Source organism: Sceloporus occidentalis, unplaced genomic scaffold (genome assembly GCF_023333645.1).
Source record: "Sceloporus occidentalis isolate IW3139 unplaced genomic scaffold, rSceOcc1.0.p SCAF_35, whole genome shotgun sequence".
Taxonomy (NCBI): Eukaryota; Metazoa; Chordata; class Lepidosauria; order Squamata; family Phrynosomatidae; genus Sceloporus; species Sceloporus occidentalis.
The window spans coordinates 5,035,320-5,053,692 of NW_028317015.1; the positions used below are offsets into that span (position 1 = coordinate 5,035,320).

General features: G+C 41.0%; 1 protein-coding gene across 1 annotated transcript in view; it reads left to right on the forward strand.

Moving 5' to 3' along the window:
- The window catches only part of LOC149298007 (alpha-1,2-mannosyltransferase ALG9-like), a 45,577-nt gene extending 28,039 nt beyond the window's left edge, over window positions 1-17,538 (forward strand). Inside the window, exons 14-15 of the mRNA XM_089487869.1 lie at window positions 8,090-8,217; window positions 17,415-17,538. Coding sequence (XP_089343995.1) covers window positions 8,090-8,217; window positions 17,415-17,538 — 252 coding nt within the window. The remainder of the gene's footprint in view (window positions 1-8,089; window positions 8,218-17,414) is intronic.
- The last annotated feature ends 835 nt before the right edge of the window (window positions 17,539-18,373 follow it).

An 18,373-nucleotide genomic window follows, 5' to 3' on the forward strand; every position in this document is an offset into this window, starting at 1 on the left:
ATTGAATCCACCAGTAGTGGCTTTATCATTCCCCCTATGAAGCAGGTTTGGACTGGGAATGACTGCGTAGGCCTGGCACTTTCATACTAGCGGCTACCACTGTCAGATACTTCAGGGGGGGGGGGGTCAAAAAAAATTATGCAGTATTAACAAGAATTTGTGCAAACATAAATAAAAATGTGTATTCATACAGATATGTATAGTTGCAAAGGCTGACCCGTATCTTAGCAGTTTGAAATTTACTTTGTAGTGAAAAAAAGCATGAACCTAACATGAACTTAACCGGTCAAGAACATAGGGTTTAAGCAATCAGTGTTCCAAATGCATGCAAGACATGTATGTAAGAATGCTTTATATCAAATGGGCTTCAGTAGAGAGCACCATGAAATAGTAAAAGGTTAAATGGTTCTGCTATTACACAGGACACAGAACAAAGGTGTTAAGTAGTACTTACTTAAAGGCAGCTTGAATGTTCTAAATCCTGAATTATTACATGTTGCTTACAAGAAAGGAGAGACAGACAGGAAATTAATTAGGCTAATTGTGCATTGCAGAGTCACAGATACTCTTATCTCCAAAACAATTACACAACAGAGCAAAAACCTAACAAACATAATAGGGTGTTTAAATAAATTTAGACTGCTAAAAGCTGTGATGGCAATAGTTTATGTTCAGCCTTCACCCTGCTACATATTTTATTTGTATTATTAAATCAGACATACTCCAGATCTGCAATCTTTTGATCTTATCAGATTCTCTGGTATTCAATTTCAAATCCCCGTCACTGTGACATTAAAGTCTATCTTCCTAATGAGCTTTCATTGTAGGTCATGTGAGCATTTAGTGTGAAGAGCATAAAGTCATTTTCGATGAGAGCTGGGCGTACTTTGGAAGTCAAATAGAGTTCAGTGTCAGAGGGTTAGATTCAAAATAGGTTTCATTGAAATGGCATTTCAGATGCGTCTTTCAGATGCGCCAAATTCAGGGTTAATATTCTGTAAATAGTTGATTTATACAATTCTGCTATTTCCATTTGCCAAACACTGACTTGGTTAATTGTGGTATGCTGTATGAAGAAGTACAGCTAATGAGACTTTAAAAAGCTTGCTGTTGGGGACAAAAGCAGAAGAAAGTATCAATCTGGATTTTTGGCTTACAGTACCCGTTTATAAACCAGCCTTTGTCTTATTCACTCACTCTTCCATTGTTGGAGTAATAACGTTGCCTGCGTCCTATCTTCCAGAATCCTGTTTCCTGAAGGGTGCGTAGAAACACAGGGAGGATGGGGGTTGAGCAGCTTGTTACAATCCCATTCAAGGCATGCCTTGCAAGTATAGGACTGATCTCTCCATGCTGCCATCAGCAGCACATTCAGGAAAGAATCGGCACAGACCGCCACTCTGAAAAGCTCGTCAGCTGTATTGTCAAAGGCTATTAGAGGCATGGTGCGGATTGGATCGATGGGGAAGGCGAGCGAGAGAAGTAATAACAGCTTTCTTGGCTTGAGATATGCTGTGGGAATGTTAGAGCAAGACTTATTTCCAGCAGGTTGAAATATCTGTTAGTAGTTAACTCTTCCACTCCAGATCCAACAATTTCTGATTGGAAAATATGAGAATTATGTCATGTGAATGTAATATTACCCAATATTGCTTTTGCTCAGGCAAGGGTGCCACTTTGTTTATCTTGGCTTCAGATGGAGTGGTTTCTTGGCTTATTAGGCTGCATACCCATAAAAACAACACGGCCTTGGCCTTAGATATCATACAGTAAATAGATACATTATATCATTGAGGTGATATAAAAATCATTATGGGCAGAGCAGTGCTGAGGGAACAAATTATGAGGCCCAAGAAACTACAAAAAAAACTGTACAGGAATAACTTTCTTTACCTATTTAGGAAAGTTGGGAAAACGTCTAGGGGATATCCTGTCCGATGAACTTCCGGGTTACGTCAGCAGTGACGCAACCCGGAAGGGAATGCCCGATCGGACAGTTTAAATCAGACAGCGATGCCGGCTTCTGCTGTCAGGGGGGGGGAATCTAGGCTGTCAAATGACAGCCTGATCTCCCGTGCAGCGGCAGGGATGTGTCCCTGACACTGCAAGAAGGGCTGGACATACCAGTACGTCCATAGGGGATTCTTGGGATGCGTTTTTTGGACGTACCGGTACGTGCATAGGGGATTGAAGGGGTTAACGATATCCTTGCCGGGACTCCCCGTGGGAAGTCCCGGCAAGGGATATTGTTTAGGCACATCGAGCAGATGTGCCGGCAGCGGAGGTTGTTTACGCGCATCACTGCAGCCGCTGAACGTCTGCGCGATGCGCTTAGACATTCTCCCATGGCGGCACTCCCCCCGTGGGAAGTGCTGGCAGCGGAGGCTGTCTCAGCGTATCGGAGAGTAGGATCCAGTTCCCCTGCAGCGCTGCGGGGGATCTGTATCCTAACCCTGCTGCCTGCCCGGCGCCCGGAACTGCATGTCCCGGGCGTCGGGCGATACGAATTGCGCATGCCTGCGCTAAACCCCAAATATAGGCCGCGCCCCCCACTTTAAAGACTTAAAGTGGGGGGAGTGCGGCCTATATTCGGGCAAATACGGTATTTTAATCACAACACAGGGAACACTGCTACATATGCTTTCAAAGGCGTTTGTTTATAAAGTCAGCACTTATGATTAAATGTAATGTCATTTTTTAAATCCTTAGTTAATGATCCTTAAAAGTGTTGGAAAATTAACAGTAACACTACATTTGACATGCTACAAAAAATGACAATAACAGTAACCTTGCTCTTGTGAGCTTACAATCTATTATATAGTGTTTATGAGACAGTAGATACCAAAGTTACATGACTGTAATCCAACAAAATCAGAAATTATCCTGTTTGTCTCTTGCTTACTTTTCCAAAAGATCGGGTTAGTTGTAAGTTCTAGTCTGGGGATGCATTTCATTTTGAGTCAGCAATTCCATGTTTGCCCAAGGATTTACATTTTGTATTGTGCCTTCTTCGGTAAGCCATGGGATCAGAATGTAAGAAAAAAACAAAAAACATTATGTTCTATCTTGACCCGTAAATCTTCATTTGCACCCTCTACCTTTGAAATAGTTATTGTTTGTTTTTTTTGTTTGGTTTTTTAAATCTCCGCACAAGCAGACCCTATTAAATTTGCTGAAGCCTTTGACACAAGTCTTTCAAGTTCACAAAACGAAACACCAGAAGAATAGGACGGAAGATCAGCCACTAAATTGAATGTAATTGCTTTTTCACAGCATGTAGGCTCTGCTATTGTGCTGGTCTTAGCTCAGTACACCGACTAACGTCGGACATGTGATTTATTCCATCTCGGCTCCGTGAGAGACATATTTATATGAACGATAATATTCCTGGCTTGAAATGGCCTTTCTGACGTCAGTTCCCAGTGTGTCATTGTACCCTGGAGAAGTGTTCCATTTGTACATGTTGTGTAGCTTTATGCCTAAATATTTGGTACAATGATGTGCAGGTGTACCCAACACTGGAGGCAAGCTTTGGTCTTTCAATGTAAATGGACGTTTTATTGCATATTTGCCTATAATTTTTTTTCTGCTATTTAACACATCACAGCAGTATGCAATTTCCCTAAAGATCTATGTAGTGTACCTTTTATATAAAATATGGGATCCAGATGTCTTAGATTGCTCTTGGAACAAGGTAAATATATCTACATACCTTTCATATAGCAGAAGTGTAAAGTTACTACAATCTAAGACCTTTTGAAGTCTTACCCTTACATAGTGAAAAACAAAATCTGAGTTCTAAGATTTGCTCTTAGAACTCAGCTCAGCAATAACCAAACGTATTCTATATCAAGTCATTCTTTTCTAAACCGTTAAATCCTCTATAGTCGGTGTGTTAGAGTATGATTAGAAGTGTGTTTTCATAGACACGATGTGAAGTTTATTTACAGCCTACAAGTCATCAACCTGTCCCCTCCGTGGCCCCATCTCCTCAAGCATTTTCCTTTGTCTTCTTGCTGCCGAGGCGAGTCTTTTATCTTATAACTCACTTATCCCCGAAAATCATGCCCCATCTTCAGCTGTAAATGAACTATAAAACGCTTTCTCTGCTGTCAGTATTTCAGATTATATTCTTTTGATCATGTCCGTGGATACCAAATATTTGTACATGCATCTGTTCTGGATGCTGTGAGCCTGCTGTGTTTCTCTGACTGGCAGCCATAAAGGGTTTGTTGCATTGATTAAACCCTGGTAACGAATACGATCAGCGTTCTAGTAAGTGTTCATGACGTGCTTTCCGGTTTTATTAATTATGTTCTCCATTACCGTCGCTTGCCTGCTGTATTTCTCAAGTTCTTTATGTTTCCCTGTCATAGGAATGGAGCCAATGTCAAATGAGAGTAACCATGCACACTCATGTATAAGCAAAGTGTTTATTAGTCTCATAAAAGGGACTAGCATTTCAACCATGCATGATCTTCATCAGAGTCAGCAAAAAGTATTACAGGCATCTTTAGAGTAACAAAACATTGTGCAGGTATAGTGAAGACACAATGTATGTGGGAGGAATAATATATTGTAACAAGAAATAAAAAATGAAGCTAGATTAAATCAGGGCAAAATACAACTGTTTTCGATATCTATGCTGCAGATACAGAGGTGTGTTGGGTTGACATGGAAACCATGATGTCATGCATACATAATAAAATGAAGGAAAATATATTTGCCATATAATACAATGGAATGCAGAATTGAGCTACATATGTAAAAATGCTCTGGAGTGTCGGCTTGCCATAGCAACCAGAATGATATCGGCCAAGCAATCAGAATGTTGATGGATGTGGTGTATTATAGAAAACAAAGTATGATTGTATTGTTCATATAACTGACTCTCTACAAAGACTAGGATAACAAAGTATACAGAATGCAGCTTATGCGACTGAGATGCAGTCATGGCACAAATCTTCATTCATACATAAATAATGTATGTACAACCAGGAATGGAGACCTTTGTCTAAAGCGAGGTTATATGAAATCCAGTGCACTCGACAGCATGGTGTATGCACTAGACTAGCTCAGCTTGGGATAGATAATGCTGAAATAGAACTACATGCAGTTACAAACATACCCACATATAACACAAATGCTGTCTAGGATTTAAACATAAGGCAACCAGCAGCTCCAGTTGTTCGTTTTGGCTTTATTGGCCTCGCCATTGAAATGAGTGTGCTCTTAGGAGCAAAGGAAACTCCTTCATCCCCTAAAAAAGTAATCCACCTTGCAGTCCATATTGCATGTGCATCCATCCCAGCATTATAATACATATATTGCTCTCTTTCTAAAATTACCTTGTGTGGTGGTCATCTTATATGCCACAACAACCACCTCAATTGGCACACTTTCTCCTTTAGTTCAGTAACTTTATGAAACCACTGTGCATCTTTTCCTAATGCCACACATGACTTGCAGTATGATCATCCTCCTCTACATACATTTTAAGCAGGATAATCTCTGTACAGTAACCTCTTATAATGTTCTTCTCGTTTTCTGTGAGGTTGACCAGCTGAAAATGTTTTTTTTTTCTCTCAGCACATCGTCCCTTATAACATAAAAAAATTTTTCAGTACCCAGTAGTAAGAGCACATATGTCTTGCAGATGACAGATGTGTCTATACAGGACATCTTTATTCTACAAGCTAAAATCAACAAATAATGGTATCAGGCGAAAGCTGCCGTTAAGCGTCTTACTGATGGAAGAGTGATGTGGAGAGGATTGATTTCTTGTTTTCCTCCCATGAAAGCATCTGAAAATTTGTCAAGGAAACAAATGCCAACCTTGACAGTGAAAGATGTTGGAAGTCCTCTGAAGCGTCAGTTAATGTATCATTTGTGGCTGTATTTACGATGCCGAGCCTCTACTCTTAGCTCTACACAACTTCTATTTGGTCAAACATAATATTTGGTTGCAAAGTTCTAGGTTACTTACATTATATGATTATTATTTAGGTTATTCACACTATGAAATCTATGGGATCTGCCAAAAATTAGACATCTGTCTGCCCATTGCTCTAGTAGAAATTATGTTTTAATTGGTTGTTTTGTTTTGTTTTTTACCCAATTCATTACACTTAAGTGTTGCTTTAATCTCTCCAAGTGTGGAAAGGTGATTTCAGAGACAATCTGTGAATTTGTTTTTCTTCAGGGTTTGTTTTTAATACCAGACAACTGAGTTCCTGATATTTACCGTATTTGCTCGATTATAAGACGACCCCCCAAATCTGAATATTAATTTAGAAAAAAAAGAAAGCCTGAATATAAGACGACCCTATAGGAAAAAAGTTTTACCAGCAAATGTTAATTCATGTAAACTATTTTTTTAATAAAAGCTATGATTGAGAAAAATATTTTGGTTTTATTTCCTTCTATTTTCCAACCTGCCCCCCCCCCCAGTTATGCACATCTGCCCCAGAAATGCCTTATACCCCCTATATGCCACTGTGCCCCGTGATATGCCTTTTGACCCCCTATGTGCCACTCTGCCTCCAGAAATGCCTTATGCCCCCCATTTAACACTTCCCCCCCCCCCCCAAGCTTACCGGTGCTTCTGACTCCCCTGTCATGCAGCCGGGGCAGTGTGTAGATGTCTATGCGATTCGCATAGACAACTTACGCTGCAGCCGGAAGGAGAACTCTGATCTCTGACAGCCGGGGAAGGTCTGCGCAATGGACGCAGACAACCCCCGCTGCTAGCCACAACTCCTTCCGACTGCAGCGTAATGCCCCGACTACACACCGGGGACTCAGAAGCACCGGTAAGTGGGGCGGGGGGAGACAGTAGGATCCAGGTCCCCTGCAGCTGCGGGGGATCTGGATCTTAGTCGTCTCATAGTCAGACCCGATTTGCTCTGAAAAAAACCTCGTCTTATAATCGAGCAAATACGGTATGTTATTTTTTTTAAATAGCATATTTAATTGTTTTGTAGCTCAGTAAGTTGGTTTATTCACTAAATGGACAGTCGTCAAGAGGTTTGTTTGGGAGGACCAACACTTGTTTTTCCAGAGTGAAGGGATAAGCTGGCCTAATGCATAATGTATAAGTCAATTTTTGGGGAGACTTTAAAGGATCTCACTAATATAACCATATACTATACAGGACCGACTGTATTCTCTCTACAGCAGAAGCTCACTGGGTTTGGATTGCTAAATTGTGTCTGAACAAACCACAGGACTTCTAGAACAATGTCCTTTGGACAAACCAGATCAAAGTGGAGATGTTTGGCCATAATGCATATTGTTATCTTTGGCAGAAACCAAATACAGCATATCAAATCCCTCATACCAACTGTCCAGCTTGGTGGTGGAGGGGTGATGATTTTAGCTGGTCTTGCAGCCACAGGACCTGGGAACCTTGCAGTCAGTAAGTCCATCATGAACTCCTCTGTATACCAAAGTATAGAGTCAAATGTGAGGCCATCTGTCCGATAGCTAAAGCCTGGCCGAAATTTAATCATGCTACAGGACAATGATCCAAAGCACACCAGCAAACCTACAGCAAAATGGCTGAAAAAGAAAAGAATCAAGGTGTTGCAATGGCCCACTAAAGGTCCAGACCTCAAACTCAATGAACTGAAGGAACGTTGTAAAGAAGAGTGGACCAAAATTCATCCACAATGATGTGGCAGACTGATAGTCATACAGAAAACAATTACTTCAAGTTATTGCTGCTAAAGATGGTTATACAAGCTATTGTATCTTCATCAGGTGTACTTAGCTTTTTACACATGGCTTCTCAATGTTGTTGAATAAATCATGACACGGTGTAATATGTCATTTGTTTTTGTTCATCTGAGGTTATATTTACCTAATTTTTAGACCTAAAGAACAGATGAATGTTATTATGTCCTGATATGTAAAACCATAGCATTCAAAGAGGGTGTACTTTCTTTTTCACACGACTGTATGTGTAATTGGAGATGGTGTCTGGATTGTACCACAAATTCTATCAGTAACATTTTTATAATTTGCATTCCAAGGCTTCATAACCTTCAAAGAATAGGATGTTAACCTTTTCCTATGTAACTTCTTTTAGGTGGATATTTCAAAGTGCCATTACTTGGTTGATTTGGATTCTGTCACTGAAACTGCACGGGAGCCACGCTTTTCTGCAATGGAAGATTGGACAGTCATAGCGTATAAGCCATTCCTGGATGCTACAAGGTATGCAGAAGTTATTAATCATTTTCAGTAAATCAGTGTACCCAAATGGGGAAGAATCTAAATCTGATGTAAGTTGGTGTCTTGACTGTTTGGGTTTGACTGTTCTGCAGTGTAGTTTACTCTGCCTCATGTTGTACCATACTCTAATAAAGACTATATACAGATATAGGGATATATCAGCTCAGAAAGAGGAATATTCTGGAGAAGGAATAATCAACCAACTTGTTTACTCCAGAGCCCCATTAGAAATCAAAAGGAATTAATCTTGGTGCTCTGAGCTCCCCTGTCTGCAGTTGCTTTTCTGTGTATAGCCATGTTGCCTACTTGTGTGTTTAAAGGTACACGTGAGACATCTGACCTAGACTGATGGCAGCTTCTCATTGATCAAATCCCTGCCTTTATATATACACACGTGTTCAAAAGATTGTGGTCACTTATCTGTTCTCATGGACATTTCTAGCTGTTTAACATAATTGCAAAATCATTTTCTAAGGATCAAATAGCCTTTTAGGACCAGGCTGTTTTTTTGGGTTTTTTTGTACCCTCCATGACCAAGGCTTAACACTTTTGTGGTGCTCTTGGTTAGCTGTAAGTTTCTCTCTCATTTAGTGAACCCACACAAGGTATATATTGGGGGGGTGTTCAGAAAAAAGTCTGGTGAAAGTTTGAAAAAACACCTTCTCTCCCTTTTATTTAAAAAATATTTTACTCATCTATAAAAGCTAATAAAACCTGCTAAATAGGTTCTACGTTTTGTCCTCGGTTTTCAAATACCTCATTTTTTATGGGGTTTTTTTCTTTATAAGTTATAGGGCAATCCATACAAGTAGTGTTTTGCTATTTTAAAACCACTTTTTCCCAAATCTGATCATTCTGCCCCATGTACTATTTGGTACACCCCAAATGCTGGTATTTTAACCCTTTCCCTGCACTAATTCTACAACCACCCTTTGTGGTAGTAATTTATTTTGTGGGGTTTTTTCACATAAAATTTACAGCTCCTGAAATATGTCACTTTAAAACAACACCTCAATATGTGTTGAGCAACATCTCCTGAGTACAGTAATTCCACCCATGCATGGGTTTGTTAGATTCTTTGGGGACTAAAGGGGCACATTTGGGACATGAGCAATTCAGGTTTTCAACTTGGACTAATTGGGCCATCTTTGAAGCCGGTCAATTCAATTCACCCCATACATTTTTGAAAACTAGACACCCCAAGGTATTTCAAATGCTGTTTTTTAATTCTTTAATGCACTAATTCTTCCACCAGCCTTTGACAGGGTTTGTGGTAGTCATTTTTGTCTATTTTTTCCCCACACACATTGTATTTTAGGTATGAATTTACAGCCCCAGGTACAGAGCCGGCCTTAGGTGTTCCGGCGCCCTGTGCGAACTACTCCTCTGGCGCCCCCCCTCACTACCCCCCTCTGCCCCTTCAAACTACCCCCCCTGTGCCTTCAAACTACCCCCCTCTGCCCCTTCAAACTACCCCCCCTGTCCCTTCAAACATAAATGAAAACATTGTTGGTTTTTTTTGTTGTTGGTTTTTTTAACTTTATTTAACATCCTCCATGTTAAATAAAGTAAAAAAAAACAATGTTTTCATTTAGGTGCAGAGGGGGCGGCAGCAGACCCGGCGGTGGCGGAGGAGGACTCCGCAGAGGGGGCGCCCCCTGGAGTCGCACACCCCAAAGGCCGGCCCTGACCAGGTATATGCCACTGTCAAACAACACCACAATATGTGTTCAGCAACATCCCCTGAGTACAGTCATAACATCAATGCATGGCCTTGTCTAGTTGTTGGGGGGCTAAAAGGCCACATTTGAGAGGTTCACTTTTTTTTTTTCCTCTTCATTTTGACATCTGGTCAGTCTGCAGTACCTGTATTCAACCTGCAGGGGGAGTCCAGAGTTCCCAGGAGGGTCTGGAGAGACTCTCTTGGAAACTTTTTTTGAAAGGAAGCCACCTTCATGCTAGAGGCAAAATCTCTCACAGTGCGTCCTGGGGTGGGTTTTCAGTGTCGATGGATGCCTCACAGTTTAAGCGAAGAAAGCAATCTTAGATGCAGTGATGTGCCTGTCACGTCATTGGTCGTTAAGGAGTTAAACGTAAACTTAGATTAGCAAACACAACATGCCAAAGGAACACAGGAGTGAAGGGGGTGATACTGTGCCTCTGTACATCTATGAAGGTATTCCATTAAAAATCAGCCATTCTCAGTTACAATAGTGATTTACAGCATTAACAACCTTTGATCCATTTCATGTCATTTTAATGGACAAAATGTGCTTTTCTTTCAAAAACAAGTACATTTCTAAATGATCCAAACGATGTGATGCGGTGCATGTGTTTATACTTTATACCTTAAAGAATGTTATAAAATAAAGATTAATAGGAGAATGTCTTTCCGGATTTCACGGTGGATGATTATTAAAAGAATTCCAAATTATCCTAAAGATCGTATGAATATTAAGGCAAGTACCAAGTGGGGCCTGCTTGTGGCATATACTCCATACGCTACCCCTGAGTGCAAGATTCCATTGTGATTGTGTTGGCGTTATTACGGATGCAGTGGTACCAAATGGTATTGTCAAAGCTAGGCCTCTGTAAAAAGTAAAGGAGTTGTCAATAACAGACAGCTTTCATTAGAGAGATGTCTCTCCAGTTCATTGTAAAGGATGCCTTCATTTTCCTATGCTCTCTCAAAGCATGCAGCTAAGAGGAGACCAATGTTCTACTGAAGTGCCATAGATGAGAAGAGCCCCCGAGAAGACCATTAAATCTGAACTTGCAACCCTCCTCATCTTTTATGTTTTGTTTCCCTGGCACATTTGGCTCATGCGTCATTACAAGCCCCTTAGGTGCAGAGGACAATAATCCAGGTTCCAAGGTTAGGGTATTACCATTCATTACACATGAGCATCCTGATACGCAGCTCGTCTCTTCCCTCTGGAGATCAGACACGAGGCTTTGCTTTATAGTCCCACGAGCACAGAGAAGAAAGAAAGAAAGGGAAAAAAGCTTGGCTCAGTAATGACATTTTATTGTTCTCTTGCCATTTGTCAGGTTAAGGTATACAGCATTGACGTAAAAGCACACGTCTCTGCTTCAGCTAGATTTCAGGATGGGCAGCTCTTCAGCTGTATGGATTCCATTATTTCCAGTCTTTCAACAAAGGTACCAGCAGTCGCAATTAAGGCAGACCTAACAAGCTGGATTCATTTTCCTTGGAGTCATGTAGCTCTAGATCACCATAAGAATTACTTTATAACGAGGGTGAATTCTATAACTAGTGTTATAGTCTTTCTTTTATATTCTGTATTGTGTTTGAAAACACTCATGTATACGAGCATGTATTTTAACCCATTCATTATTCTGTTCTGGAAGCTGCGCATTCTATTTACAAGTAATAACATTCGTATCTGTTCTGTCCATGTTAAACATTATATTGATGAACTCCCTCATAATGACATAAAAAAATTCTGGATTCTGAATTTCTCTCTGTAACGGATCTTGGTACCCCGAATGAGGATATCCGTTAAAGTTGGCTTCCTCCACTACTCTGACAGCTGAACCTCACGCATATTATCGGCCGCTACTTCCTTCCCCTCAAGAAACATCAGTTAGGTGTTTGGTCACCTCTATCTCCCTTGCTTGAAGTTGGACTCCTCAGTACTACTCATGTGTTACATCATTAGTAATAAGCAGTAACATTCCATTGACCTCTTTGGCAATCACCCTGATTTTAACTGTTAACTCCAGAGCTGCGTCAGTTATTCCTTGGTAAATGTAACCCTACAGATGCAGCTGGTCATCCAGTAATTACCTCCAGTAGCTCCCAAGGTCTCTTTACCAGATTTGGACTGGCCATCAGGCAGATGCCCACTTTTATTGCTGCTCATGGAGCAGATCCGATGCTTTAATGTGCGGCCCTGGCTTGATATGCCTGACCATGCACTCTAAAAGTATTAGAGCATAGCATTCCCCTACAAATATCCAGTAGGTGGCACACATATGTTATTTATCAGCCTGTGCCCAATGTAATCCCCTGTACGTCCCTGATCCTCGTGACTAGAACTGAGTCCTCATTGAATATCAGGCAACTCTGACTAATTCACCCGATGTGATTGCCCCATGCCGTGGCTGCCTTGGCATTACTAATTCTCCAGACCTAATTACCTTGTGTTATGGCTGGCCTGCTTAATATCGTAGTGGAGAAAACCCTCTTTGCTATTCCTTGTGAACTAGCACCTACTTTTTGTGTAGTTGACCCCCTGTGGTGACCTGCACAAACTATGTTGAAGTAACAGGTATATTTAGTTGTTGCTACAGTTCGTATTATCATTCCCATTATTATTATCATAATTATCATTGCAGCTTTTATCCAAATGCAAGGTTCACGGTGGGAGCCCAAGCGGCACTGAGATGTACAGCCACTTTCTCTTTTGGCAGCTGCAAGTCGAGCAACCAAGGATGAAATGTTGGGTTGCCGTGGTAACGGGATAATTAAAATGCCTGCCTCACACCTTCCCAGCTGGAGCTGTCAGGGCACACACACTATCCCTAATAGGATCAAGTCGAAAGAGCTGCTGGTCTGGTCAAAACACGCGCCCACAGACATTGGTACTTGCAAATGAGATAAGTACAGACACTGTGGACCAAGCATTGATTGTCGAAACAGAATTTGTGTATTTTGTTTCTTTATGGTTCCTTTTGGTACCTGTTCAAAAGACGTGTGCTTTGTTGAACTTGTGCTGTCATTAGTTTTAACTGAAGTAGAATGTTAGTCTTGGAGCTGGTGTAGCCGGTGGACAGCTCTCCAACTGTGCTCTCCAACTACAGTTCCCACCAGGTTGGCTTCAACCTATTATTAAAATGCCCCTAAGGACACCACAGCTTTTTGGCAGAACGTTGCTGAATCATTAAAACAAAACTGAAGTTTGTAGAGCTGTCATTTTTACAAATGCTACTTTTTATAATTCACTATTTCTACTAAACCTATTTAACAAACAAAAGTAACCAGTCTATCCACTGGAAATCTCTCTTATCAGTGTGTCAGTCAAAGGCCAGTTAGCTACTAGCCTACATACCTCCTCAGATATATCCCTTTCCTTAATATATATGACTTACGATGGATGTTCCACCTATGAATACCCAATCTCTTATTCTTACTGAGCTGCCAGGAGCCCTGATAAGCGTTAGCTGACACAGCCAGGTCATGAATGTGGTTGTCAAGACTGGCCAGGAAATACAGTATGGTTGCCACCTATGATTACTTGTCACACTATTTGGATGATTATTTTACCCCATTATTATGTTATTATTATCGCTTGATTATTCTACCAAATTAAGTTATCACTCCCCATTCCTGAAAGATGTCTGTAGATGGAGGAGCATGGAAAAGGGAGGTGTTCTGAGTGCAGGGAAGAAATGCATTATCAATAATCCAAAACAGGCATCAAATGCACTCCCTTCCAAAGCAAAACCTTGCCGAGGACCAGCTTTATATTACAGTTGCCACACAAAAACGTCTGTGAGGGGGACATAGTCATAAAATGGGTCTGCCGGTGGAAAACTAGCCTTGGTGCTGACAGCGAAAACAATTGCCTATTAGCTCCTTAACATGCTGAGTAGCTTTATCTTTATCATCCTTCATGTACTTTATTGTAAAAGGTTACACCGAGACCTGCTTTAGGACATACACAGCTTATAATCAGATGGTCCACCTGTTCAAGTGCTTCACTTAGCATCTGATTCTCATTTATAGCAGAAACTAGCATGCTTTGATGCACGGCTATACTCTGCGACCTTTTGTATTGGCTCGTTACGTGAGATTTATTCATTTTAGCATGAGTGTGTCCCTTCTGGTACAGCCGAAGTCGATGTGTGATAGCCTATCCATTTCTCCCCTGCTGTTCTAACGTCACAATCTGAAGGTATACCTCCCACCACAAGAACTCGGAATACTAATATCACTTCTGTAGCCACCATACAGATACCATGCACTGAAACAAGTACACAAAGAACATACTACTGCTGACAAAAACATAAAATATTTAGTCTAACGCACATTCCTGTGGGGCATTTGCGAATGACTGTATAATGGCAGCATATATTATATGAAAATATTCTGAGCACACTTTATGGCGCCCCAAAGATGTATTATAAGTAGGCAGGCGTGTAGAGCGTATAAGATATGCTTTTCTGCCCGTATTGGTGTGCTGCGCTCTTGCGGGTACAGACACCATGCTTATACTGCAGTTAATGATATCAATAAATATCACGGTGGTGTCGCTAGGCTGGACTCCTGGGAATTTTTTTTATCACAGAGCGTCCGGCATTGAACCATTCGACAAGCGTCTGTCTGGGGCCCATGCTTCATTAATCACTCGTCACACTAAGGCTCCCATCGAAGCTTAAGGCTTGTGCTGCAGCAGCGAAAGATGCCCCAGTGATCTCCAGTCTCTGCAGGCAGCAGCATTTCCTAATCCCTTTTGACGCACATGCTTACGCGCGCTCTACGCCTGTTTCTGCATCGGGGAGACACACTGCTTCTATAGGCTGTACTTTAAATATAACCTCTAATTATGCTGCTCGCGTTGTTATTGCAGCACATATGCAGATTAGCGTCTTTGGAAATTATTTACTATGGTCATACGCTCTTTGGAAGCTGTATAGGATTTACAAATGCTGGAAGTATCATCAACTCCCAGCATCTCATCACCTAACGGCATCGAGGAAAAGGCGTTTGTTACCTGAATCAGTCTAAAATATGTTAGACAAGAAATGTAAACGCACATATGTGCTCTCTGTCAAACCCGCACAATGTTTGGATTAGATAATGTCATCTTTTTGGCAAATTTGTAGAAGTTAAACAATACCCCGTGTAGGAATGTGGCCCAAACCACATGATCAGGGAAGACTGAAGGATCTCAATATGCAGCTTGGAGGAGAGACGTATAGAAGCATGTAATACTTAAAGGGAATTAACCAAGTACAGGAGGGAAGTTTATTTTAGAGGAGGATAAACGGTAGAACAAGATGTTAAACTACAGGGTCAGATGTAACGTACGCAAGTTTGTTTTTTGCTGAGGTAGATAAGTGGAAGGCCTCCCAGCAGAAGTTGTAGAGGCTAAATTGACACCTGCCTGGGATAGGTATAACGCTATCCTTACTAACAGGATCAAGGACTGATTAGGGTCTGAGTTTTTACATCGGGGGGAAAGGGGCAGACTAGACGGGCAAAGTGTGCTTTACCTGCATCAAATTGTATGTTTCTAACCCTGCCAAAAATGAATGTGCAGTTGGGAAATCTTGGTCCATATTTAAAATGTATATGTTCCACGTACTGTATGTAACCCAAGTGAATTTAACAGCTATAAATGGCAGGCTTAAGTTGAGTTGTTTTATACAATTACAAAGACCCCTAGTCCTCTGCATTAGACCCAGAAAGAGCTAAAAGTAAGATCATCAGCGTAATCTGAACATGCTGTACTACAAATGGTTAACCATCTCCCGATAGGGAAAAGAGTTAATAGCGATGATTTGGCAGCCGAACGTCCCAGCTGCAGCCCGCTGTATACTCGGGGGGGGGGGGGAGTAGCCAGGCCGGCATTGACGTCAGGCTCTGCACAGCCAGAGATGGCTTTCTGATACATGTTGATGGTAATTGAATTAGAGAGCAGCCTCCTAATTACACGGAGCAGACACTTCATTGTCAGGAACCATTTCATTACGGATAAGGCGAGTGCTAAGATTCCAGCGTATTGTTACAGCTCCCGGCTATAAGACACTCATCGCTTACTCTCTGTGTAATTGGTCTCCTGAGATGAAGTCGCTCGGTCCCCTTTGTTCAGGGTAGTATCGGCAGTCACTCGTGTATATGGCGAGTAAAATAATCGTTTGCTCGGGTTCAATACTGTTATACTCCCTAGCGCTATATGTTTTTATTTTGGTTACAAACGCAGAGGAACTTACTGTTGACTGTTAGAATAGCTTGGATTTACCCCAAAAAATTGTGTTTTAAAAGGTTACTTTATTACCTTAATTTAGTGCTTGCGTAGTATAATTTCTCTTGTTTTTCTGCACAACTGCACAGGTCATGTTGGCATTTATTTTATTTTTTTTAAAAAGGGAGAGGAGTAAAATATGTGGACAAAAGTTTTTGGATGTGACCATTACGCCAACAGGAACTTTTATGACATCACATTCTAACTATACAGACATTAATATGTAGTTGGTGTATATATATATATATATATACCGGTATATCATTTCTAATTCTTTCTTCTCTTCGTACCGTTCTGCTCACACACACACAGCCGATTAGCTTCTTTACAGGGAAATCTTTAAGGGAGGAATCAACATTTTCCATAAATAAATGCCCAAGAAAGACTACGCTGCAGCAATACACAAGCTGAGCGCAGAATACTTAGCGGGGAAAGCAGTCTAAACGTTTGCTAATTACAGGTTAGCAGACAGCTGGAAAGGAAAAGAAAAAAAGAAAAGATTTTGATTATTTCAGAGTGTTGAACTCTACCTTTAATGAATACGCCCGTTGTAATGGTGTAGTTTGCTTGACCCTTACACACACACACATAATTAGTTACACGCATGAAAGATACATGTTTCAGGAAGTCATTTTCATGCCCCCTACCAGCTTGGACAACATACTCTTAATCACTAATGACTTGGGCGCTTAAGACATATTATTGTGCCAAACAGGGAAATGGTGTAGTCACCATGGTAACCAGTGCAGTGGCCCTGTTGAGTCCCCCACTTTGCTCTAGAATTGCTCATTAATCTCACGTGCGTTCCATATCATACAGCTGTGCCCTCTTGAGGCAGCTAATGTGTGTGATAAAAAATAATGCAGGAACTTCTAAGTGCTAATTAAGACGCAAGCACCTGATAAAATGAATCATAAATAACTCAACAAGGTCAAAAAAACAAGCAGAAAGGTTGTTCTAATGGCCACAAGAAATGAGGTCCATCGGATGCCACACATGCCACAGTCAGAATCTCCGGGTCTCCCAAACGGAACATAAACGGAAAATACGTTAATCAAGGTTTCATGCTTCCTAATTTCATATTCATTTTAACAATCTTAAAATAATTCAGTGAAAGGCAAGGCTTAAAAGAATTAGAAATTGTCTTAATTAAAAAAAATATATATTGTTCTTTTTTTTTTTCAGGTCCTCCAAGCTCTATCGTGCCTTTTACATCCCGTTTGTATCCAGTTGGCACACCACTTACTCCAACTACACCATTCTGAAACCCCGTAGGCCAAGGCCGATGAAGAGGAGGAGTGGCGTGTAATGGAAAGTAAACTGGACCATGTATTTTCTTTGAAGGACACGTGATGCTGTCATACAGCCGTTGGCTGCCTTCCCTACCAGTCGGTGGTCTCTGAATGCAGATCTGTGTGGCAGTGCCATGGGGGGAGGTATTCTCTTATAATTCTGCCCTTAGAGTGGACACACACTTGAATGGGTATGGGGAGCAGTGGGAAAGCCACATGTTGATGAGCAGTATCACAAGGGTTATTCACCGAGATCCATTGTAGAGTGCTATCAGTGTTTCTCACTTAAAGGTGCTGTCCCATTCAGACTAAACATTAACTACGCTCTCTAGTATGTAAACTAAAAAAAAACCTTAGCAGAGCTGTCCAAAGCTATAATCGCAAATAACTGTTTCTAGGGCAAAATCAGTGCCTGGTTTGTGTCACATGATGAATATAATATAATTAAATTCCAACAGGATTAGGGCTTGGTTCTAATTATGCTTTAAAAATATAAAAAGCATTAGGTTAAAGCAGAGTAGATGGGACAGCACCTTTAAAACGTTTAAAATGTTGCATCTCCATTTGTGTGTGTACTTATGTACATATCCGTAAGTATATATATTTCTGTTAATGAAAAATCTTCCCTTTTGGCAATGAGGGTGATCTACTTCACTACATCTTGAGCTTGGCTTTGGATGCTTGATTTTGCGTATCATTGCAGGAGGTGCGCTCTGAATTTATGATCTCATTGGAGACTGGAAGCTCAAAAAGTTATCCAGGAAACAAGGGATTATAATTCCCAACGCTGTCTTCTGACAAGGAAGTCACTGTTAATGGCAGAATAGACTCCATTCTAAGTTGACCATCGTT